General features: G+C 37.0%; 1 protein-coding gene across 4 annotated transcripts in view; it reads right to left on the minus strand.

Annotated features, from left to right (window-relative positions):
- CFTR (CF transmembrane conductance regulator) overlaps positions 1-26,159 on the minus strand; it is a 169,357-nt gene that overhangs the window by 99,678 nt on the left and 43,520 nt on the right. For all 4 annotated transcript variants that reach the window (XM_088799959.1, XM_019743194.3, XM_088799960.1 and 1 more), the window contains exons 4-11: positions 24,395-24,610; positions 21,245-21,334; positions 20,169-20,332; positions 19,236-19,361; positions 15,689-15,935; positions 13,202-13,294; positions 10,992-11,174; positions 8,407-8,598 (exon numbers count right to left, since the gene is read on the minus strand). In XM_088799959.1, coding sequence (XP_088656085.1) covers positions 8,407-8,598; positions 10,992-11,174; positions 13,202-13,294; positions 15,689-15,935; positions 19,236-19,361; positions 20,169-20,332; positions 21,245-21,334; positions 24,395-24,610 — 1,311 coding nt within the window. The remainder of the gene's footprint in view (positions 1-8,406; positions 8,599-10,991; positions 11,175-13,201; positions 13,295-15,688; positions 15,936-19,235; positions 19,362-20,168; positions 20,333-21,244; positions 21,335-24,394; positions 24,611-26,159) is intronic.

Here is a 26,159-nt window from a genome sequence, read left to right on the forward strand (position 1 = left end):
TCAGCTCTCACCAGATCCCCTTCCTTCAGACCCCAGACTTGCTGCATTGCTTTCGAGCTCCCCCCAAAGCACAATGCTCTCTCTTGACTCCAGGCTCATTTCATTCTCCACCCTAGCCACATGGAACTGAATGTAGCTCCTCGAATATGTAATGTCCTTTCTTGGCTCCAGACCTTGTACATTCTGTTCTCTTTCTGGAATGTTCTCCCTGTTCTTCACTCACATGACTCCTACTTATCCATCATCTCTCCCCTTAGATGTCACTTCCTCCAGGGATACCTTGCCTGACCTTCTAAGACCAATTAAGTGCCACTTCTCATATTAACCAAAATCATAGAACTTACCAAACTGCACTGGTATTTACTTGTTCTCCACTATAATGAAAGTTCCTTGAAGACAGGGATTTTGTCTTGTTTATCAATAATTCCCAAAGTTTGGCACATTCCCTAGTTCTATGTTTGCACTCACAAATATTTATTAAATGAACATATTCATATACCTTTTACCCAAAAGTATCTGTAAGTCAAAAATTTATTGCAGACCAAAGACCCTTGTTATGCTCGCAGACAGCACACACATTGTCTCACGTAGTGCTGTGTCCATAACACAAACTCAACAAATAGCTGTTGAAATCAATTTTTAAATTTATGAAATTTGAATCAAGGGTAACTAAGCCTTCTGAATAAAACTTAGGTATTGTAGACTTGGTTCTGCGGTGTATTAATAATAATACAATTGCCATTTCAAGGGTTCTTTTGTCTAGAGAACTCTTATGCTCAGTATTTTGAGCAAAACCAACTTTCCCTTCCTACGAAGGTCTCTATGAACATTCCTAAGTTCTAAGGTTCTATTAAAGGATTAAGGTTCTATTAAAATATAAGTGTAAGGTCTTCTCTTGATCTAGTTAAATTAGCCATCATTACAAAATGGAAACTTCCCAGAGTGCTGGGTCCAGAATCCCAGTTCTTCAAGATGAATGAAACATCAGGCACGTATGTAATGATACAGCATGGATTTCACCTTTGGAAAACCTAATGATTTTGCTTTTTTTAATATGAAGGCCTAGCTTAAATATCTTAGTTTCATTATTTGTTCATGAGATAGCTGAGTCCTTGACCATTCCAATTAAATTACTGTTCTTTGATTTGCCCAAAACTAAGCTGGACAGTCATAGGGCCATTTTGGTTTTAGAAATGCAAGAACTCTCACTTGTTAAACTGATAATCAGTTCCAGAACTGTAATCTTAATTCCTACAACTTAGTTCATAATTTTAGAATTCAGTACATTTTCACTTTGACAGCAAACTCTAGGCAAAGTTGTCAGTAGAGAACCAGAAAGTGAGAATTCAACATACCAATGTCCACAAAGTACTCAGTACACAGAGATGACATGTGTTCTCTCAATAGATGTTAGCTATTATTTATTTTTAAGTTCCAGGGCTCAAATAAAGTGAAATAACAGTTTTGTTCAGGAAATGCTATGTTTGATTCTGGTTCAATAGTTTTATAAAACAAAGGTGCTTGCTTTATATTACAGTAAACAAATGGCAGTGATTTCAAAGTTGTTTAATTACCTATCAATAGAAAATTACAGGTGGTTAAAGGTACAGTCACTTAGTGTGGTTCATTCTGGTGTAGGGGACATACTTCAATGTATTTCAAATATCTGTTTTAGATGTCCATGTCTTGGTTACTAGTGAATGCAAATGTTAATTCTTATAGCACCTTTTTATTTACAGATCTCCCAACTATACATTCCTGAATTCTCCTACAGTGGTGGATTGGCCATCCAAAGGTTAAGCCTCTGTTCAGTGCAGGTTAGTTCTGGCCAGATCTGGAAATCCAGAGGTCAAATTTAAATTAATTAGTCTTATGGTATCTGCATGATGGAATTTATTTTCCAGAACAGTCGTTAACTCATTTCTTTGCTTACTTCCCTCCCAAGATTTTCATACTTCTTGCCAATTTCCCTCCCAAATTTTTCTTTTTTCTTTTAGTAACTTCTTGCCAACTTCCCTCCCATTTTTTTTCTAGTGACTTAAATATGAAAGCAATGGTGAAATAGGCAACACAAAGAGATCTCAATTTTTCAACTTACACAGTAAATAGTTTTGCTACAATGCATATATAACAGCAGTCATGACACACTTACTTAATGTAACTATTTTGTGGTTACAAAAGGATCTCAACCACTTTGTGGAAACCAATTACACATCCTAAGCTCCTGACCTCTCTCACACCCCCCACCCCACCTTCCACAATGCACTATTATAAAAGCCAATTACTTCTCCAAACCCAGGTACTTTACAAGAGAGTGAGTCACTGAATAAAGACAGTACAGTTACTGGTTCCCCAAACACTGGCCTGCCTAGAATCCTCTTGCTGTCAGCTGTGGGGAGCCTGTGTGCTAGGATACAGTATTGTTAAAGTGCCAAAGAGGTGGTATTCTGGGGATAAAAAAGGCAAGAGAACAGTGAAATCTGTCACTCTTTCAATAACGAAATATGATTATAATCTCCTTAAGAGATACGGAAGTCAATGAACGGGGCCCAATTATATTGATTTCTCTTTTTAAGCTAGCAAAGTCTCTGTGCTAGTTACAGAAATTACAAATATTTAGGAGGACTCTAAGGGTAATTTGGGTGTATGCAAAGAAAAAAATGGGAGGATAAGTTAATGGGCACAGGAATAAAAAATATATTTAAAAAATAATTACCAATTCGCCTAGAAATCTATTCTACTATAATCTAGATGGTTGAAAGTAGGATATATAAGCAAGACATGAAAATATTCCTACAAGAGGACTGAGGTGAAGAATCTGAACATGATTTGCTCACTTGTGTCTGCACATTACCAGTTATTCTATCAGCACAAAACTCTCCATGCCCTTCCCTGTGATAAAGTCTTTAAGCTGCCCCACTGAGTGAATAGTTTTCAACAAACTGAAATCAGAAAACTATGTAAACTATGTTGTGCGTGCTTTCTCCTAGCCAAGCAAATTTACACCTACCTGCCTCCTCCTATGACGCCAAGCATCACTACATACACAGATACTGTAGATATGACAGCTGGACGAACACACAAAAATGTGGAAGAAAATAATGCATTCTCATCTCCAGTTCCACATCTAGATGTAGCACGTGAAGAAACAGAGCAACTTTGGCAGTCAAAACGAAAACGCAATTGAATCATGAATGCTAGTATTTGATAGCAGGGGCCACAGAAAGAATATGAGGGATTCTTTCCTGGCTCCAGCGGCTTCACTGTCAAGAATTCCGCATGTATTTCATGTCCTTATGCTCAGAACTCCTCCACACACAAAAATTAAAGCTTTCATTTTACAAGGTTCTCACTGGCCTTTTTCAAATGTGTGAACACTTGTTTAACAACAAGCCCCCCCCCAAAAAAAAAAAAAACAAACATTGGAAACTCTAAAGTCACTGAAAATAGGAGCAAGTTTTGACTGTTAACGTGGTCGGGCACATGTAATTACTCGGATCACTCCAACAGTAATGTGTGTCATGTAATTGTCTCCTCAAACTCTTAGACTGCACGGCTCAGAGAAAATGTCTTCAGAGCAAAATTCCTGCAGCTGACATGCCTGCTTCAAAATATTTCTGAAACAGTCATCCAAAAAGAATTTACCGTTTTGCATATCAGTGTGCTAGATGGAATGTACCAAAATAATGTTTTTTAGAATTGCTCTTCTCAAGGAATGTGCCATGTAATTTAATAGATAACAACATATAGGAAACGTTCAGCAAAGAGAACAGCATATACATGTAAAGCACAAGGAATTTGGAAGGTGCTGGATGTCTTCACTTATCAGCAGATGAGGAGGAAGGCCTAAATCAGTTGCAAAAGTCAGCAGGACAGAAAAGAGCAGGGATTCATGGATTGTTGGAAGTGAAAAGCTAATTGTTTTATTTGATAGTTTAAGGCAAAGAGGAAGAGTGAATTATATATTAAAAAGCGAAATGGAGGTCACCGTTATTAACAATTTTTCCTAAAACCCTCCTAAGGGCGTCCTCCACTAGCACTTCGTTAGTGAGACCTCTGCTCCATCTGCCTCAATGGGACATCACAGTTCTATGTAATTCACCTCTACGTCCTCCCTTCCTAAAGCCATAGCACCTCCAATTCCTGCTGTACAAGGAGTCCTCATTTCTAAATCAATTTCTCTTCTCTTCTAATTTCTTGAGGAAAAAAACTCACTCTTCCCTGAAGGCCCATTTTTCCTGATGCCCTGCCTTATAAATGTAAATATTAAGTACATATATATGACATTCCTTATAGTCTCAGAATTCCTCAGCTTAATTTTTGTCTCTTCTTGTCCATCATGACCATTATCTGGGTGACTAAAATACTTCCTATTTAGAAAACTCTCCATCCTTTTAGTAGAGCAGCAAAATAGTGCTACTACTACTACTATTGCTAATAACAGCAATAATAATAATAATGTGATGATGATGACGACAGCTGTTGTATTTATTAAGTACTTTCTATGTGACAGAAATATACAGAAAACCCTAACAAAGTAGGTAATATTCTCCCCATTTTGCAGAGGATAAAACTCAGTATTCATCAAGGTTAAGTACTTTCTTTAGTAACCCAGTTCTGTCAGATTTCAAAATCTATGTTCTTTCTGTGATCCCACAAAGTTTCAAATCGTGTCTACCTTAATTCTGATTCTCATATCATAACCAAACTGATATATCTAAAATGCAAAGCTGGGGCGGCTGGATGGTTCAGTCAGTTAGAGCATGAGCTCTGAACAAAAGGGTTGCTATTCGATTCCCACATGGGCCAGTGACCTGCGCCCTCCACAACTAGATTGAAGACAATGAGCAGCCGCTGAGCTGCCAGAGAGGTGGCTGGATGGCTCAGTCGGTTAGAGCAAGAACTCTCAACAACAAGGTTGCTGTTTGATTCCCACATGGGATGGTGGGCTGCGCCCCCTGCAACTAAAGATTGAAAACAGTGACTGGACTTGGAGCTGAGCTGCACCCTCCACAACTAGATTGAAGGACAACGACTTGGAGCAGATGGGCCCTGGAGAAACACACTGTTCCCCAATATTCCCCAATAAAAATAAATAAAAAATAATAAAATAAAATGCAAAGCTGATTGCATCATTTCCCTGATTAAAACTCTCCAAGACTAAATCCCTAAGACTGGTATACAAAGGCTCCCAAGACATGGCCCTCCACCTTCATTCCTCCCTACTCACTATCCCCTAGTTACACTCTGGTTCTCTCAAGATGCTGTGGTTCTGTGTGCTAACCGAGTGGTTTCATTTTCCACTCATCCATTTTCCTCTGTCCAGAACACCTCTTTCATTTTTATTCATCCTCCAAGATGTCCATTTTTAGAGAAGGGCTCCCTGAAGTCTCTAGGATAGCTAAAAGCCCTCATCTCAACTTCCATGATGCCCTCAGAGCACCTCTGTCCCAACACTTGCTATATTATATTAAAATAGTCTCTTTATGTATGTTTTACCCCAACCAGCCTATAAGTTCTTTGAGTGAAGGGATAATAAAGTTTTCATTTTGCACCCACCTTGCTCTCACCACAGTGAACAGTGTCCAGCATATGGTAGTCATTTAAGTAATGTTTGGGGGTCTGAAAGGGATGGACATAGGAACTGGATTCACCTCCCAACCCCACTGCCATTTCTGGAGCATGGACCCAATCTGCCTATACGTCAAATACTCAGGGTCTTATGCCACCTGTTTTCTTCCACAGAATACTCCAACTTTTGTTGACTGGGTCATGAAGACCAGCTACCATATTCATAGATGACCACTTTTATAGTTTTCTTTTATAACTTCTTTGTCACCATCAACATTAATAACGATGATTTTTCATGATTTTTTGGCTTCACAGTTCTCCTTCTTACTTACACCAACCTCCACCTTGTTTCCATAGTAGCCACTCAGTGACAAGATCTGACTCTCAGGCACATTTCTCTTACATCATGCTCTCTAGTGGAATTACCCCAAAAAGAAGTAGAAACAAGCTAACAGTTACTGAACAGCTAATTTGTACCAGTTGCTGTATTAGGCGCCTTACATTTATCTCATTTACTTTTTTCTGAACAATCCAATGATTATTTACTCATCAATCTCCCACTTCTTCACATCAACCTAACTTTCTACTTTATTGGCAGGTCCAATATTCTTAATCAAACAATTCCTACAAGGCCATAAGTTTCACTCTTGTCACTAGTGGAATTCCATAGTGAATCATTCCATCAGAGGACATTAGTGTTTCACCTCCTCTGGAAATGATTCCTTATATTAGACAGACCCTGTTGATTCTCATGCTTCCAACTCTTACTCTTATAGAAATGCCTCTTTCTTTTCCTTTTAGAGCACTATTACATTCTGTATTGATAAGTTTCTACCTCCTACTGCTCCATGAACCTCTGAAGTATATGAATCTTATTCATATTTTCATAAAATACAGCAAGTCTAAATAAATGTTTTCAAAATGAAGACTCCTTGCCTTTTTCTTGTTTAAAAGATTATTTAGGCACAAAAGACCATGTATTCTATGATTACACTTACGTGAAATATCCAGAATAGGAAAATTTTTAGAGACAGTAGATTGCTTAAGGCTGGGTGAGTGACTTAGGAATGAGGGAATAAAAATTGATGGCTAAGGGGGTTTCTTTTAAAGGAGCTGATGTGGTAATGTTGTACAATCCTGTGAATAAACTTAAACACTCTGAATTATACACTTTAGAAATAATTTTAAGGCTGGCCATGGAATCAGAAAAACAAAGGAATAATATGTTCCTCTTATCACCTTTCCTTCATTATTTTAACAGCTTTATCGAGATATAATTCACATACCATACAATAATTCATTAAAACACAGTTCACTATACCATGAACCCTTTAGAAAATGGATCATGTCTTACTCAATTTGGCATTCCCAGACCCTAGCACACCACTCAGAAGTTAGTAAAATGCTCGTTCCATGATGAGGGACCTCTAGCTCTGAATTTATTATTAGTAACACAACTATGTCACATTTGGGTTAAATATACTTTTATAGATTTACGTGGGGGAATCAAACCACCATTTATAGTATTATTTCTATGGGAAATGGTATATTCAAAGCAAAAATAAGACTACTAGAAACCTTCCGACATCTTTCCGCTAATACATAAAGAAAGCCCATGATTTATCTTGCAAGGCACTATCACACCTACATCCTAGCACCTCCTAGACAAATATCAGTGTTCTCTAGAAACACTCAGATTTTTTTTTATTACAAATCTACTCAGTGTTCCAACCTCCAGATTGTGAAATACTATTCCTGGAAGAAGGGCTTTTGAGGAATGAAGATTATCTTCTTCAAGGTAAATCCAATATTTTTTCAGGATAGCTTTTATTTTCATTAGGATTTCAGGGTATATGGAAAATAAGAGAATGGAACTTTGGAAAACTACCATTGAGTGAGTTAAGATATACATAGAGAGCCATTTATACAAGCATTAGCCCTCTTTCGTAAAAATTGTAGTTTTTATCTATTGAACAAGTAGCCATTTTCTATTTTCCACATACTGTATTTTAAGTTTCATTTTATTCCCACTGTAATGTTTCTCATTAAATGTGATTGAAAAGAATCCACTAATATCAAATGTCATCTATCAAAAATAGTGATTTTGAATCAAGATTACTATGTTGGCAATACTGCTGATAAACCTCATGATATATTCCCTGCCTTATATTTATATCAATAATTATTAAACACCCCATCATATACTTTATGTATCAAATAGCACAAGATCCACATACTGGCTTCACTGGAAATACTTTATGTATTTCCAGATAAATAGCCGATACCCCAATATTGTTATGAAATGAGTGAACAACATCATCTCCAATTTTGTCTCTGTTCCAGACAATTACAGTCACTAAAAGTTATATAGTTATATGTTCCAGGCCAAAGGATAAGATATAATCACAGTTTTATCTTTGATTCTCTACTGGCAGATCAATGCTTGTTCCATTAGGCTATGGTATGAGTAAGATTATCAAAATCCTCTTATGTAATTTTGAAGTATCTTTTAAAAAATGTATGCCATATAAAGGTCATGTGAGGACATTTGTTTCACTAATGAGTGAACAAAATTCTTACCATCTCATGGAGTTTTTATTCTAACTAAACAAGTCCATCACTTTGAAAATAAATTATACCTTCTTTATGTTTCTGCAAGTTTCTTAAAGCAGGGGTCATATATTTTCTTAATTGATTTACTCACAGTAGTTTATCCATAATGGAACACTGATTAATATATGTAGACTGACTGATTAAATAGGGAGCTAAATATATAATGTGAGTAGTTTGAAGGTCTAATCTGCATAACCATAAAGTTTTCATATAATTACTTACCTCTTCTAGTTGGCATGCTTTGATGACACTCCTATATCTATACTCATCATAGGAAACACCAAAGATGATGTTTTCTTTAATGGTGCCAGGCATAATCCATGAAAACTGAGAGCAGAAGGAAATTCTCCCACTGTGCTTGATTTTGCCCTCTGAAGGCTCCAGTTCTCCCATAATCATCATCAGAAGTGAAGTCTAGAAATAAAACCGTTTTTATTAAGTTAAATCATTTGATCAAATCACTGTCAGGATGCACTTGCCTCCAACTGGTATCCTAAGTAGAGGTATCTATTCTGATTTTAAAAGATTCTATATTAATTCATTCTATTCAAAAATTATTAAGCACTTCCTATTCTGGGTACACTGCTGGTAAAGTAAAGAAACAGAAGAACAAAGATGTAACATAAAGTAATTATGATAAATATAACCACAGAAACACCACTCCAACCTCTAAAAGTTGGAATGCCCTTGGGCTTATACCTTGGCCCCTTTCGCTTATCAACAGTCTCTCCTTTGGACTCTCATTTAGCCCCATGTCTTTACACTGCTAGAAACCAGACTTACATATCCAAATAACATCTCTACTTGGATGTCAAATAGGCATTTTAAACTTAACATTCCAAAATCCATCTCCAGCCAAAACCCGTTTGTCCCATAATATTCTCAGTAAATGGGACCCTCATCCTTCTAGTTACTCAGTCCAAAAACCTTGGGCTCATCCTTGACTCTTCCATTTTTCTTATGTGCCACGTTCAACCTATCTAGTTCTGTTGTGTCTTCCTTGAAAACATGACCTGCATCTGCCTCCTACTTCCATTACTCCCAGGATTAAGCCAACACCATCTCTTGCCTGGATCAGCACAAAGCCCTTTGGACTCAGATCCCTGCTCTGCACGTGTATCCCACAATTTATTCTCACAGGAGCCCTGTCAAAATGGAAGCCAGATCTTGTTACTTCTCTGCTCAAAGCCCTCCAATGGCTTCTCACCTCCTCAGAATAAAAGCCAAACTCTTTACAAGAACCTTTGTAAGGCCCTGAGGGCACTTTTACAAGGCCCCAGATAATGATCTGGTCCTCCTTTATTTCTCTGACAGCTCTACCCTCCCTGGCTCACTCTGGGCCAACTTCACTGAAGTCCTTGTTGTTCTTTGAACCAAACTGGCACAGTCCCACTTTAAGACTTTGTTCCACCCTCTGCCAAGATTTTCAGTTAAGATTTTCCTAAGTGGTACTAAATTTTAGCTTGATCTTATACTAACTGAGCACTAGATGTGTAGAATAAGGTATTAGCTCCTGCTTTTGCTGACTTCTAAAATAAAATAGTCTACAAAGTATCAATATTTTTACATATATATATATATATATATATATATATATATAATAGTCATTGATGTTTTCATTTAAGTTCATCTCTCTCAAAATACCAAAATTGTGATAGATATATAAATATATAAATTATATATTTATTCATATGCATATATGAGGTCTAACAATTAAGTTCTGTGAGGGTGGGTGACAGAGACTGTGTGGTGAAAGGAGTTGCCTGGAAGGCCACAGAACTGCTTCAGTTGTGGTAGGGATGACAGAAGAACTGAAAATCTCCACACACTGGGGTAGATGCTGCAAGTCAGCCTTTGGTCCAAGGTATCCAGTGGTGCCGCCTCTTATACCAATATTGCTTAATTAAAATAAGTGGAGGACATTTCATAAATGGAAGACCCAATGTAGATTACAACAAAGAACAAAAACAAAACAAAAAACCACCAATTTCCCAAAGATGTTCAATTAAATAAATTTGTAGCTCTGATTTAATTCCTTCACGCCCTTTAAATTCATTCCCCAAAGAGAACAAGTGTTTTCTCATTATCTGAATGATAGCTCATATCCTTAAGATCACTATAAAGTCTTCTCTTTTCCTGACAATGAGGTTTGAACTGTTGGCTGTTTTTGCTCTCTAATCTGTTAATTTTTGTCAGATGTATCTCCTAATATTCCTAGTTTATAATAAGTTAGGGTGGGAGGGGAGGGCAGGGTGACTGACCAGCACAGAATAAATTAACATTCCTATGTATTTCCTTCAAAAAACTACCCCACTCAAAATTTTTCCTCACAATAAATCATCAGCAAATCCTAGTCCACTCTCCAAAATTCTAATGTCAACAAAATGGGGACCTTTGCTTATGTGGTGACTGAGGTAAAATCTAAGCCATGATTTTCCTGGAACAGTTCTGATAAAAAATGCCTATGCCACAGACTGTTAAAAATGGACAGTTCATTGATTCAACAAAATGATAGAATGACAAAATGATTGAATAAAATGATTGAATGTGCAAGACAGTATGTTGAGTGCTGTGCAAAACTTAAAGATGTAGAAAGATTCACTGGAAATAGTGTGAAGAAATAAAAGGCTAGAGGACATTATCAGTGGAATAATTTATATTATAAGAAACACTATATCTAATCATTCTCCTAATACCAATGTAAGAATTTCTCCAAAATACCTTTTCACACTACAAACATACTTGAAAAAGAAAGGAGAAATGCATGCCAAATTAAGATCATAATGATGAGGAATAAAAGAGACTACCTTGCCTGCTCCAGTAGATCCAGCAACAGCCAACAACTGTCCTCTTTCTACCTTGAAATTGATACCTTTCAGCACAGGAGTACTAAGAATTGCGAAATTACTGAAGAAGAGGCGGTTATCACCACTGGAAATGTTTCCATTGTTATTGTTTTGCTTTGCATTCTCAAATAACTCCCCAACCCCCTGTAAAAAAAAAAAAAAAAAAAAAAAAAAAGTAGGTTTTTCAGATATTTTCAATAGCTATTTATTTTATGTACAATTAATTTGAAAAGCACATAGCCCATAATCCATACATTATAGCACATAATTATATAGTCCATGATCCATACATTACAGCACATAATTATATAGTCCATGATCCATACATTACAGCACATAATTATGGCCCATATTTCTAGAGCACATAATCCAAAATATTTGAAAATTATAATTATAGCCAAAGCTGATAAAGTGAATGCTTTTAGAAAAGGATTTAGCACAAGGAAAATGGAGATGAGAATGCTGCTGGGAGAAGAACTGAAATGATTGGTCTTGGAATAAGAGGAGGTTAAACCCAGAGGGGTCCAAATGGTAGAATTAAAGAGATCAGAAATCTTGATGAAATTGAGCAGCAGTAAAGATGGGATTAAGAGACTAAGCTGGAAAGTTAAGAAATTCTGGGCTGAGAAAGAGGTTTCAGTGTGACATAATCACCAAAGTAGAGCACGCCTGGGTGCCCACAAAGCTCAGGATGTGACTAAGAGGAAACTTCTGAGGAAGTCCCGTGAGGTGCAAGTTCTAAGGATGGCATTGGAAGGGCTGCTCATGTGAATGCTGAAGCCTCAGACACAACGGCAGAGGGTTAACAAGCACCACCATCCTGAGTGTCATCAGGGAGTGCCCGGAGTTTGACAGGTGACAGTCAAAGCCTGGAGGGTGAGGATGCAGCTAGACAGGAGGGAAAGGGTTGTAGATGTGACATTTGGGTCCCAAATCAGGCTTCAGCCCTTGCCAGTTGTGTGAGCTGAGCCAGGTCCCTTAAGCTTTCTAAGCCTCCGTTTCTCTATCAGTGAAATGGAAACATTAATATTATGTAAGTCATAATGTCATGAGAATTGAGACAGCACATACAAAGTGCTTCCCCTAGTGCCTGGCACGTAAGGGCTCCAGCACGCTGCTTATAATATTAGATGGGGGGAGAGGGAAATGGAGGACTTTGGGATCAGAGCAGGAACACAGTTGTCTGAAAATAGGAGTGAAAACGTCAAACATATTCTGCCTTCGTGCCTGGAAAGGCAATTGAAATTCCTAAAAGCAAAGAAGTGAAAATCAATCTGATGCACACACTTTGCCACAAACAATTTTCCTAGGCAGACAAAGAATTATTCTCTTACCTGTATCTTAAAAAAATGAAGTAAAGTGAAGCCCTGGTGATCAAGTTACTTAATATAAATAAAACCAATTTAAGATATTGTGCAATATGTAGAAATAGGACACTGGTTTCATAACTACCTTTACTCAACAGATATAAGTGATAAGGAAACAGGAACTCAACAGGTGTTCTCAATAATCAAATATTGTTTCCTTAGAGGCTAAAGTCATTGATAATATATTTTCTGACTGAGAAATACGATAATTTTTAACTAGTGAATGAAAATAAGTAAAAATCATAGAAAACCACACACTGGTAGACCTCTCATACATCTTTATGTTGACTAGTATATATAAAGCACACTGGACTGGAACTTGAGATCAGAGAAGGTAGAGTTTATTGAGGAACTATTTTGTGCATGGTACTCTGTTGAACACTTCACATAAATTATCTCAGTCAATCTCACAACAAATTTGCAACGTAAATAGTAATATTCCCATTTTACAGATGGAGTACCAGAGGCTGCACAAAGTTCAATAGCTTGATCTAGATTACACAGAGAGTAAACGGCAGACCCAGGATTCAAACACAGATCTAAATGGATCCCAAACCACGAGGTTTGTACTACTTCCTAATCTGTTATGTGAAACAAGTTATATGACTTAGACAAAAAGTGAAGAGGCTTCTATACTGTCTTTAATACTGCTGGGCCTCCACTTCTTTACCTATACGTGGAGTCGGTCACCTTCCAGTTCTATCAGTTCTAACATCATTCTAACTTTGTTGTCCATTAGTACAACCAGATTCACAAAGAAAATTCCTAAGTATTTAGAGCAAATAATTAAAAAATAATTCTGACCTCCTCCCAGAAGGCTGTTACATTCTCCATCACTACCTCTGTGGTTGTTAAGTTATATTCCAACGTCTTATGCTCTTGCTTTTGTAAGAATTCCTGTTCATAAAAAGAGCAAAAACATGTTGTAGAATGAGAATAGCATTAATGTATCACTGCACCTATTTTAAACTCTAATAATGCTGTATCTTGCATTTCGATTTTAAGAATTATGTTAGAAATTATTTCTTAATAAAGTAATTTTATAAGCTTCTAAAATTAATTTGCCAAGCACCAGGATTCATCGTATTTAAAATGTACTCTTCAAACATGTGATATTATACAAAACTGTTTTTACATGTCAGATTTTCAACGTACCACTGATTCTTCCTTGTACTATTCCATGCTAACCTTACTGATGATTGTATAAAGCACCTTTGAATTACCCACCAATGTGCCTCAGTTCACAATTAGGACAGAGAGAAAACTAACGTCTTCTTTACAGCACCCCCCTTATTAGAGGCATCATTAGCATCACTTCTCTGAGTTAAGTGAAGTCATGAAGATCTGATATAACTGATTTTAAGGCATCAAACCTTGTTTCTAAAAGTAGGGTCCTATTCGAAACTCTGATTCACAGTGTTCTGCGGGAAGGTGAGAGCATAAAGAAGAATTAATTTCATGTGTCCTGAAGTCTTCACTATAGAAAGTAATGAAAATAGACTGATCCTTGCCTCATTTCCCGCCTTTTCCTTTTCTGCTCTTCTCTCTCTTGCCATCTCTATTTTGCTTTCTCTCTTTTTCTCCCAATTTTGTTTTCAAGATGTGTTTCTCTGTCTCTGTGTTCCTGTTCAGTGTTTCTCTTTGTCTCTGTGACGCTCTCATTTTGGGTCTGTATGCTCTCTCTCTCTCTCTCTCTCTCTCTCTCTCTCTCTCTTTCTTTCTCTCTCTCTTTCTCTCTCTCTCTTTTTCTCACCCCCAAATACACAGAACTGTGATGGGTTAACAGAAGAAATAAGATTAGTACGAGACCTGCTATGGTTCTGAGCTACACACACCTATTTGTCTAAATTGGGGATCTCAAACTCACACACTTTCAGATGATGAAATTAAGGAAGGTGGCTGAGTAGAGACTGTGATGAATGAAGGGGGCAGGCTGTCTGATGGGGGGGGCTGCCACAGCTTGAGAGGGAAGAAGACCCAGTTTACTATATATTCCAACCCTTCAAATGGGATTGAAAACATAATTTGTTGCACATGTGACATCTGTCAATTTGTAAATGCTGGCAACTAATTCAAATGTTCTTTAAATGTGAAGGTCAAATAAAAGAAGTCTAGGGGTCAAAATTAGATCCCTGGGCCACCATTTGCAAACTCCGGCCTAGATTAAACAATGGCAGAACCACTTAAAAGTGACTCACCCTTCACCATCATTTTTATTTATGTCACAGTGATTTATTTGCAGGGTCAAATATTTAAATGTTATCAAAAAAGTGTAATAAAACATTTTGATCTGTGTCATGCGGGGTATAATGTGAGGTCTCTAGTCCCGCTCCCCACCTAAGCATGCAGGGTGTCATGGTGAGGCCAAAAAGGAACACCCATGGAGCCATAGCTAGGGGAGTCATACCACTATATTCTCGCTGGCGGGTGGGTTGGAGACACAGGAAGCAGGAGCCACATGATCCGCAACCTGCCATCCACTTGTCTCTGCCAACCAACCTCACTTGCTAGCTGCAATCCACGTCTCTGCAATCTGCAATCCACACTCCACCACGCCACTACACCACCCTTTGCTAGCTTAGCCACGGCAGTTATATCAGTGGCCAATGGCTAACTGGAAACAGCCAATGGCCAACTAGTCACAACTGACGACCATCTACTACCTGAGCCAGCACCTTTCTGTGTGAGCCCGAGAGCCTGGAAACTGCTCTCTGGGGCTCTGTCCCCACAATCTGCATATAAATTATAAAAATTATAAGCACACAAGTTCACAGTAGTGATTCAATTAGCTTTGCATAAATTGAGTCTCATCACCTGAGGACTTTAGAACTTTTCTTCAAGCTACCAGCTACATCAGCACTGTAGATAATTAACGTGGCATAAAATGCCATTCTCATTCATCATACTGGCCAGGGAACCACTCGGAAAACAAGGTGAACCTTCTCAGTGGTGGGGGAAAGTTTCTGAACTTCCCGGTGAGTCTGTCATCATCTTTGTACACATTTGCCAAGTTCACTAAAACTGATCTATGGATTGATTACTTGAATAAAATTATCAGAATACAGAAACAACATTTTCTGCAACTTCTTAAGAGCAGCTCACAGGTCTTCATTTTATTTCACTCACTTTCATTACAAGGGCTTGTTAGACTACATATAGACATCAAGAGAGGAAATCCTGTGCATCAAATAGGCCCAAGACCAAGATGTAATTTCTAGCCAGTTTGTCCACTAGAAAAATTCTAAACTGTTCTAAAATTATTGTGGATGATGCCCCCTTAGGGTACATTACCTGTATTTTATTTATTGCTCCAAGAGAGTCATACCACGTTTGTACAGCCCAGGGAAATTGCCGAGTGACTGCCATGCGCATAACGATGCAGAACGAGATGGTTGTGAATATTTTTCGGAGGATGATTCCTTTGATCAGTGCATAGGGAAGCACAGATAAAAACACCACAAAGAACCCTGAGAAGAAGAACGCTGAGCTGTTGAAGTATCTCACATAGGCTGCCTTCCGGGTCAGTTTCAGTTCTGTTCTATAAAAAATAAGAATAAGATTTTGGATGCTTAGTTATTTTTCAAATAAGGGGCATCTTGCAATGTAAAATCTGAACACAGGCTCTCAAGGCTTTGTGATCTTGGGCAAGTTATTTAACCTCACTGGGCCTCAGTTCCCTTATCTGAAAGAAGAATAATAATCAATGTACCAGTGTCTTGCACATAATACCTGTAAATATTATTTTTAAACTATAATTAATAAGCTCAATTATTATTACATTATTTTTAGGCATTGATCACTTCATTATTAATTAATAAGATTAGTGAGACTGATAATGTTTTGTTTGCTGGTTGGTGTTTTAAGTGATTAAGTGTGAAATGAGGACAAAGTTGCAAGATTTATAAAGGGAAAGACAATTCTGTGATTCCCTAATGGCTTCTTAACACCCTAGTTTGGCTTTGGGGAACACGGAAAATAACAAATGAGCCACAGAGGAGTGGTTCTCAAACCTCAGCATAAGTAAAAATCACCTGAAAAACTTGTTAAAATGCAGAATCTCAGGCCCAGCTTTCAGAGATACTGATTGAGTGAGTCTGCAGCAGGCTTCCAAAAACAACAAAAATACCCAAGTATTCTGTTGCAGGTGGTTCTTGAAAAAATATGAGCATAGATACTGCATCCTCTGTGTCTCTCTCGTTTTAGTATAATAATTTGCAATTGTCTTACACTTCCAATCTTCCAGTCTGAACTGCAAATGTGAACTAGTTTTTTAAACAAATACAGAAGAGGTTTAAATGCTCCAATAGGCAGAAAACAGGGAGTGCAGAGGTTGGTGAGAGCAGAGGACAATGCTGCCTTCTACCTCCATTCCATTCTTCCAGGGCCATAAAAACTGACCCTCCTGTTCAGCTCTTGAAAGGGGAAGAGCAGCAGTGACACAGACAAATGGGGGGGGGGGGGTCCTGGTGGTGGGGAGCAACAGCTGTGCTTGGCCTGACATTCGGATGCTGTTTCCATATAAGGGTATAACTCAGAAAAGTTCTCATTCTCAAGTGGTAGAATTCAGAGGAAATCTTTTTTTATTAAATCTGAAAAAAGTAATCTTGAGCACTCTAATGAAGAAAGTGGAGTTCAACGTGCCCAACCTAGATTGATTCACAGTCTATCTCTTAGTTAACATCAATGATTTGGCACTGAGGACTAACTGTGATTTGGGGATCTCTCTGGGGTTTCACTGGCTGTGCCACTTATAGCCCTGCCATCTTAAGCAAGTTACTCTTCCCTCTGATCCTACAGAATCCACATCCATAGAAGGGAAACCAACATCTTCCTTGTGGAGGTGTTGCCAAGATAAAAGACAGCATAGCAGAGGGCCTGGCACTTAGACCTTATTAGGTGTGTTTTGAATCTTCCAGCAAAAGACTAATATTGGCTATGTTGAAGTTAAGAAAAGGCTAGAAAACACTGTTTACAAAAATGTTAATAAATTTGTCAAAATTGTTGTTGAAATGTATTAGAAACGGTTGAGGAAAATGGAAGGTGTGGCACTCCAAGAAAAGAATAATGGATTCAAGAACACGTATAAGAATCACCAAGAAAGCAGTACTCTCCATAATAAAATCACTAACACCTTATGAGTCATAAAAATATTTTACCAGTTTCTTATAAAAAAATTGAAAATGACTTTATGACCAAAGAGCCATAAAAGAGTAGGTTATCAGGGAGCTTTGCACAGCCATTTGCGCAGCCCCAGCCGAGGTAACAAGCCCTTTGAAGTGCACCCTACCTCTTCAAGAACAATATATTTGCTCTTTTGAGCAGAAGCAATTCTTGCTTTCCCATATTTATGGCAGCACTTTCCAGCCTTTTCAGGCAACCATTTCATGCCAGATTAAGGAATTGGATAATACAAGTTACCACCAAACATTTGCTATCAGAATTGGTCAACCAGGAATAGAGTAGGACAAATGGATTTCCTTTTTTTTGAGGAAGAGAGAAAAAATAAAGTCAAGAAAAGTCAGCAGGCGGAATAACAACCTGACAAGGAGTTTACCTTGGAGACTGAGGAAACTGGATCCTCTGATAATCTCCTCATCACTCTGGCAATGCCTATACTTAGAGCCATATGACGGACCAAGGGGACAAGAATGACAGAAAACACTTGCTAATGAGAAAAACAACCTCCACTAAACAATTCCCCAAGATCTTTAAGGATGTTTCTGGAAAGAAAATATAATTCCTTTCCTGGATTTGTATTGAAAGGCATAATAAAAGCAGGTGAGCAATAATGTTTGGGAAATAAATACTCTTTCTATTTACATGGCAAAGGACTTAACATTTCAGCCTTTCTTTTGTTGTTCCAATCACACACCTGCAGCTCAGTTACCATCACTGTCTACTGGAATCAGCAGCCTGAATTCCTGATAACCCATAGGCACACCATCCAAAAGGTACTCTTCTCTTCAGTATATTTTTCCCTGTGAAACTCTCATGTGTTATCCGTCCTGAATGATTTGCCCTCTAACAGTATATCTGTCCCCACTGAGTCTCCAAGAAACTTTTTTTGATTGCAGTTTGTAGAACATGGAACTTGACTAAAGAAAAATGGTGTCGTAGCTACAGAAATGCCCTAGTTTATATTTTGCTCAAATTATCTTAGTAATCATATCTCAGTCTGTGCTATACTTTTTTGCTGGCTATCATCTTTACAAAGCAGTGAAAGAAAGGTTATCTGAGGTGAAATAAGACTAGAGATAGGTGCCAAGTCTTGACTCTATGTCAGGCAGGGGTTTCATTACTTGAACTCACTTCTCAAGTGGAGGGTTTATAGAAACCCAATTTATAGATATTACCCTGTGTTATTATTCTTAAGTTAAGGAAGAACAAACATATTTTAACCAATAGAGGAGGGTTATTTGTGTTTTTTTATTTTTATTTTTCAGGAGGTATAACATGTCGATTAAGGAAAATATAATAATAGAGAATCACTGATTTGACTCAGAATTGTATATGTATCAATCCAGGAGTTCTATTTAAGGTTTCAATCAGCCTTCAGCATCATGATAATTATTTTAGTCAAATAAGCATATTACCATAAGCAGCTATAAACATATATAAGTGATTTTTTCATTAGGTATAAATACCCTTATAGTGTAAAATAAAACACGGTCAACTATGAAAATTACTTTATGCCATTAACGTATGAATATTGACATAACTTAATACAATTGTTTGATTGTCAGAAACTTCAAATATGAGCTGGACATCCACTGTGACTCATTTTTAAAATATTAAACGTTAACTGACTAACGATACTGAAATTATCTCAATGACTTACTGTCTTAGGTTCTCAATCATTTTTTCCATTGCTTCCTCCCAGCAGTACGCCTTAACAGACTGGATATTTTCAATCATTTCTGAGGTGATCACAAGTCTTTCATTGATCTTCCCAGCTCTCTGATCTCTATAAATAAATCAATCAACCTATCAATCAATCAATTAGTAAACATGAGTCAAATTAACCACTAAGAACTGCTCAAGCTTTTCAGAAAAACCACATTTCTTTTATTAAACAAATGAAAATTTGATTATTAAATAGATGGTAACAAAAACAGTAGCTACCACTTAGTAAATGCCTGTGTGCTAGACATTGATTTAGATGCACTCCATACATTATCCCTAATCCTTATGACACGTAGGAGAGGGGTGAGCTCTAATTCAAAGATGAAAAACCAGAGACTCAACAGGGTAAAATGACTTATCACAATAACTAGTAAGTGTGCAATCTGGGATTCAAGTCAACAGCTATTTGACTCCAAAATCGGTGCACTTTCTATCATACTCTGGCTGACAAAGTCTAGAAGTGCTCTATCTAAGCAGTGAATAGTATCACTGATTCATTCTGTAATTAAAAAATAACTAAGGCTTGGATATATGAAGATCCATGAACCAGAGTAGGAAAAGCCTATAAACTCTACCCAAAATGTATGCATTCCCTCCCACTCACGTAAATGTTTTATCCATTGTACCTAAATCTTATGATCTATAAACATGAACTGAATCGTAACACATTTATAAAGAAATTCTATAGCTTGACAAACAAAACAGGAAGTACTGATACGGATATTTGCCCCATTAAAATAATTCCTTTTTAGTGACACCCAGTAAGTAGATCACGGGTCAGTGCATACTGATTTTACTGGTTTTACCAGAGTGGGCTTTTTGAAAACCCAACATAAAACCCTTTCAAATTGTGCAAAACAAGTGCTACCTGTACTTCATCATCATTCTCCCTAACCCAGCTTGAAGCAGGGCGAGGACTATGAGGAAAGCGAGCCCACAGAAGGCGGAGGCCTGTAACAGCTCCCAAAGCAGCCCCATCAGCAACGTCACTTGTAAAGGAGCAATCCACACGAAATGGGCCAACGCAAGTCCCTGGAAAACAAAATCACAGCGAAAACTAGTGATATTTACTGTCCATCCCCCAAAACAAACAAGCACAGATTAAAGAAATCAAACACAATGAGCTTATATCATCAAACACTTCATGGTTCTTCTGAGCTCACTACAATCTGGGTACTCATTCCATGAAGCACCTAGCAACGTGCTTACATATTCTACACGTGGACTAGGATTTCCCAAGGAACAGATTTCAAATTACTGCATTTGTAAGTATGCTTTTTTCAGTGGAAATGAAATTGGGTCTCTTAAGTAGCCTGTCAAGAGTTTCTTTTAAATAACTTGTACTTGGGTAAAACAAGAGCCATGGTATAGAACACCAAAGAACAACAGACTGCCCAGAAGCTCAGTCTCCACAAGGGCACCATTCTGTCTGCCAATAGATTCCAAATAAATGTGTGCTCAGTTCAACAGTAATTTATTTAGCCCCTACTGATGGCTCAATATTATGCTAAATACTGGAAATGCAAACTAAATAAAACACATTATCTGTCCTCATGGATTTTGCATTTATTTGTGACACAAGATGGCACTGACCAAGAATTGCTCAGCATATTCAACCAAAATAAATATTATTCAACAAATAAATCATACTCAACCAAAGTAAAGAACTGATTTAAAATATTAAAAGAAAACTTCAAAAGGATCTGATAAGGACTGAATCTTGAAAAACCTCATTAAATATCCAGCAAGCAGAGGTGCCTTTGAGTTGGGCAGTTCCACGACACCCCAGAATGTCACTTTGTTACACAACTCAGTTTTCAGAAATAGGGAAGGTAGGATGTGCCCCATGTGACCACTTCTTACTGTTGCCTGACCCAGGAAAAGCTTTGGGGTTGTATGATTTAAAACAATAATGCATAAAAGATTAAATCAGTAGGTACATACTTCATCAAATTTGTTCAGATTGTTGGAAAGGAGACTAACAAGTTGTCCAATACTTATTTTATCTAGAACACGGCTTGACAGCTTCAAAGTCTAAAAGGAAAAAAGGGGAAGTTAGACGAAGTCAACAAACAGAAGACAATTATATTTATAAGCAACATTATAATACAACTGAGGAATTAGGTTACTGTGCATGCATTTTTAGGTAAAGATAATGAAAATTATTTTGTGTTTACCTAGCTTAGTATCTTCTCAGATTTATAAATATTTCTTCTCATAGCAAATATTACACTGTCATGCCTCTAGCTATTTCATTTTCCAGCATTTAGAGAGTAATAACTATTTTTTTCTCCTCCAAAATAGTGTGGAGGGTTTTGGATTTTTTTGTTTGTTTTCTTTTATTTTTATAAAAGATGGAACCAAAGGCAGTGAAATTTGAAATTAAAACCTTAACTTAAATTTTGCATGCAGTCCTATACTAACTCTATTAAATAAAATTACTGTTAACATCATTTAAATTATGTTATGAATAACTGAATCAATAATTTTGTGAAAGGTTATATTAATGATACAAATTCCTTAAATTTTACAAAGAAATACACATTCCTATACACAAAATAGAATTAATTGTTTAGTAAGTGAATTAATTATGTTTATGAAAGATCATAGTCAGACTCACCTATCAAATTTAATAGGAAATGATTTGCCACTAGATAGATGGCTGTGATTGGAGAGTACCCATCTAATATTTGTTTCAACTGAATCCCTCACCTATGTATTGAGCACCTAGGAGAGGCAAATTCCTTTATTCGAGGCTTCAGCGATTATTATTGAGATTTATTAAAACACAATTCTTGCCTCAAGGCAACCTAGTACATACATAGCTAAATATATGATAAATGAGTTATAGGGAGTAGAATTTGATAGAGTCATTAAGAGAAAGTTCACATATCTGGTTACAAAACTCTGGAAAGATTTTATGGAAGAGGTAGAATTTAAGCTAGATGTAATATAATGAATAGCATTTAGACAAGCAGAGATGAAGAAGGAATCAATCAAGGCAGTTAATTCCAAAACACTAGTAGAGCAACATGAAGGGAGAAATCCACTGAGCTGAACCACACATGACTTAGCAACAGACTCAGTCTCAGGCGACTTCAGTGCTCCATGGGGCTCCATATTAAGCACAGTAAACACTCAGTAAATATTTGTTCGTTTTAATTATCTCTATCTTCTTGACATTCACAGGCAAAGCTAAATTTAGTTTGTATTTTGATTCATTATTTAAAATATAATTTGAAAGTATCATATTTTCAGATTTTCAAACAAAGCAAAATGGCGTCCTGTTACAAAAGTTGGACTATTGTAGAAGGAAGTAGCGGTTGCCTGCCACATGGATGAACCTGGTCAGCCATGGTCCTTGTTTACTTTAGGTTTACTTTCGGGACCACAGCACAGCTGTGTAGAGATGTATTTGCATTCTTTGGTGATTTAGGTCAATGAAAGTCAGTAAGTATGGCTAGACAGGTTAGAACAGATATTCAACAATTAGAAAGAAGGGCAGAGAGTATCTTCCAATTTTTGATTAATGCATTCTGGGTCTGGAAGCACATATATTGCTGTATTTGTGCTAAATGTTATATACACACTTATTTACAAACTAATCTGCTCTTTCTAAGCCCAGAGTATTCCATGTCTCTCTCCTCCTGTATAATACCTTCTCTTACTACATTATTTCAGTACTTATTGTATTTTCCCTATTACTTAGAAAATGCTTCACTCCAAGGATTGTGATTTACCCATTTTAGAAATTTTGAACTCGTTTTTGCACAATTTTCTATATTTTTTAGGTCTTAGTTTCTTAAAATCTTTTATCCATAGCATAGGGATAATAGTTCTTACCAGAGAGTTTGAGAGAGGCTCAAATGAGACAGTATATTTAAATCACTTAGAAGCTTGTCATGTACATCCTTAGCTATCACTTATCATTAGGATAATAAGTACTTTTATAAATATTTTTAAGCTAGATTCAATGTTCTTTGATATGCTTGCTGTAAAGATTCTACATTCCAAATAATACCTAATAATTTCTTCACTTATGTAAAATTTCTGGATCAAAATAAAATTTTTGTTGATTTATCACCCATGCTTTCCTGCTACTTGTGAACAGATAAGATTGCAGTTGAGGTGATTTCATTAAACTGTGGACTCTGATTTTTTCTTGTGCCTCCATAAAAGGTTTCTTTGAACAATAAAGAATGGCTATCAAGGTTTTACAGCACAACTGACCTTGAATGTGTATTATGGAAGTGTTATGGGTTATCTGTTAGAGGGAATTTCAGATCCATGACCCTTATAAGCCAAGTATATAAAGTTTTTACACTGGGAAAAGAAAAACAAGAAGGGTAAAACAGTATCCAAATGATTCAGCTGAGGCAGCTTTCTATAATGACTTGGTGGATCTAAGCAGTCACACAGGGTCTTGAATCACATTGGTGAAAACATACGTTATTGAAATGATTTTAAATTGTGTTTGCAAGGAACCTAAATCTTAAGCTGAATTCACCTAAATCATGCTTCAGCCACTTGGGCTTCTGTCTGGACAGTACATACAGAAAGCCAGAGAAGGTTCTTACAATTGCCGTGTATGTTCTAAATTTTTTAATTTTCAGGGTTCACAGGATGATAAAAATCTAAGTCAAATTCAGGCAGTGGATAGGTGAATACCACCACTGTGTCACAACTAGTTAGGTGGAAACTTTCATTGCTTGAGTTATTATGAACAATTACATACTATACTCTTGTTGTTGAACATCAGGATATGTGGCATTTTACCATAAGATGATATTTTGTCAATGACTTATGCAGAAGGTAAGAATCATTTTAATGGGGAGCCATGGATTACAAAAAATGATGACATGACTAGTGAAAAAAAACAAAACTATATTATAGGCAGTTTATAGAAGGTGTTCAATAATTATTAGTTGAAGTGAACTAAGTTATCAAAGAAAATTAGAGACATTAATTAGTGCTGCCATTTATTTCACAGGCTTATGAAATTAATTTCAGCATTTACCCCTCACTTGTACCAGCATGGCATTTAAAACATGATACTTCTCCATGTAGCACGGAGACTGTGCAAGAAAGTGTTACCTTCTTATAAATCAAACTAAACAAAGCTATCCTCATTTGCATCCCAATGTGATGAAGGCCAAAAATGGCAGGATGCAAGAGCAGTGTCCTCATGATAAAGAGCAGGCATAAGCCTATGCCTAGGTAGATCGCAATGGACCGTTCCACCTTGTTATCTGGATCATAGGAAGCTATGATTCTTCCCAGTAGGAGAGGCTGGATTGCTTTGGTGACTTCCTGTAAAGAGGACAAACAGAGAAATGAAATTTTATTCACCTTTCATAAAATACCCTCAATTTCAACACAGGAAGTTTCATCTTTAAAGGAGGACTTAAAATGGCCTGCACAAAGAGCCGTGCCATTTAGGACACTCTGGACACTGTTTCTAAACTCTTTATACTTTGAAATAAGGTTCAATTTCGGGTTATAGCAAGAGTCACTCGCAGACAAGTATCTGTACGAAATTATTTCTGGAGTATTAATTAGTAATATCTATATAGCACTCAACAGTTCATGAAATATTTTTCATTTGATTTTCATGACTTTAGGAGAGAGAGTAGGCATTATTATTATAACATTGCAGATAAAGAAACAAGCCAAAGAGACCAAGTGACTTGACGTGATTTCAAAATAGACCTTCCAAAAGCATTCTGAACAATGCTTTTTTTTTCCCCAGAATGAATATAGCTTCTCAAGGCAACCACATAAAGGGGAGCTGGCACGGAGGGAGGAGCTTGCTGGCACTGGTGGTATTTCAAGTAAGCCACTTCCAGTGCCACGCCCTTCCCACTCTGGAACAGGACTTCAGGGAAGAAGAATACCCACAGATTCCAACCTCAGGCCAGTTTCCAGTGACTCATCAATTCTTCAAAAGCCTATGAGTTAACAAAGGAAGATCAAAGTTGTGTTTTCCAAATCCACTTCATCAGATCTCAATCAACTACTAAATCTAATTGCCCATCAAATTTATTACCATTTCTCCTGAATATATCAGAACATAATGCAAGGATATGAACCCAGGAGGTCTAACTATTACTCATCTTGCTAAATTGCCTTCAAAAGGGAAGAACACATAATCCTCCATTTCGTTTTATGGTGGTTTTGTGAAATGGGGATCTGAGACTAAACAGTGCAAGGAAATGATGTTGTGCTAATTGTTACATTTCAAACGTACATTTTCAAGCCAGACTGCCCCCACTCCAGTATTGCTCAGTATTACTCGCCCTCAGCCCTTAACTTGCTTTTCCCCCATTTTCTACAATATCCTCTCTAAACCTTAGTGCCCAATGCCTGAAAATGCCTTTTTACATCAACTTCATCTCCACAAGGAATCCTGACCTGTATAGAGCTGTCATTGGTTGACCACAGGTTTTATGTAGCTGTCCAATCTATACTTTATATTAAGTGCTTTATTTCAAATTAAGTGTGTACACCAAGGCTCTGAATATAAGGAAAACTTCAAACCTAAAAAAAGGTTTACAAACTGATCACACATGATATAGTAGAGTTCTCTCATCCTCACGTAGCCATATTTTAATATTAGTTAGAATCATAGCAAACAGGTGCGGAAAACAAAATTGCTAACCTCCTATACAGATATAACACGTTAATAATTTTCCATATCTGCTGAATTTATTTTTAAAAAATAAATAGGTGCAGAAATTACTGTTTATTGATGTGTATCATTTTATGCATGCTTTGTACTTCTATTACACAAGTATCCATCCTTAGACTATATATATAGAATTGTTTCTCAGGTTTTAAATTTTATACAAATGGTATCATA

This window comes from Rhinolophus sinicus, chromosome 8, assembly GCF_057876585.1.
Source record: "Rhinolophus sinicus isolate RSI-liver-muscle chromosome 8, RSI-T2T, whole genome shotgun sequence".
NCBI classification, from domain to species: domain Eukaryota; kingdom Metazoa; phylum Chordata; class Mammalia; order Chiroptera; family Rhinolophidae; genus Rhinolophus; species Rhinolophus sinicus.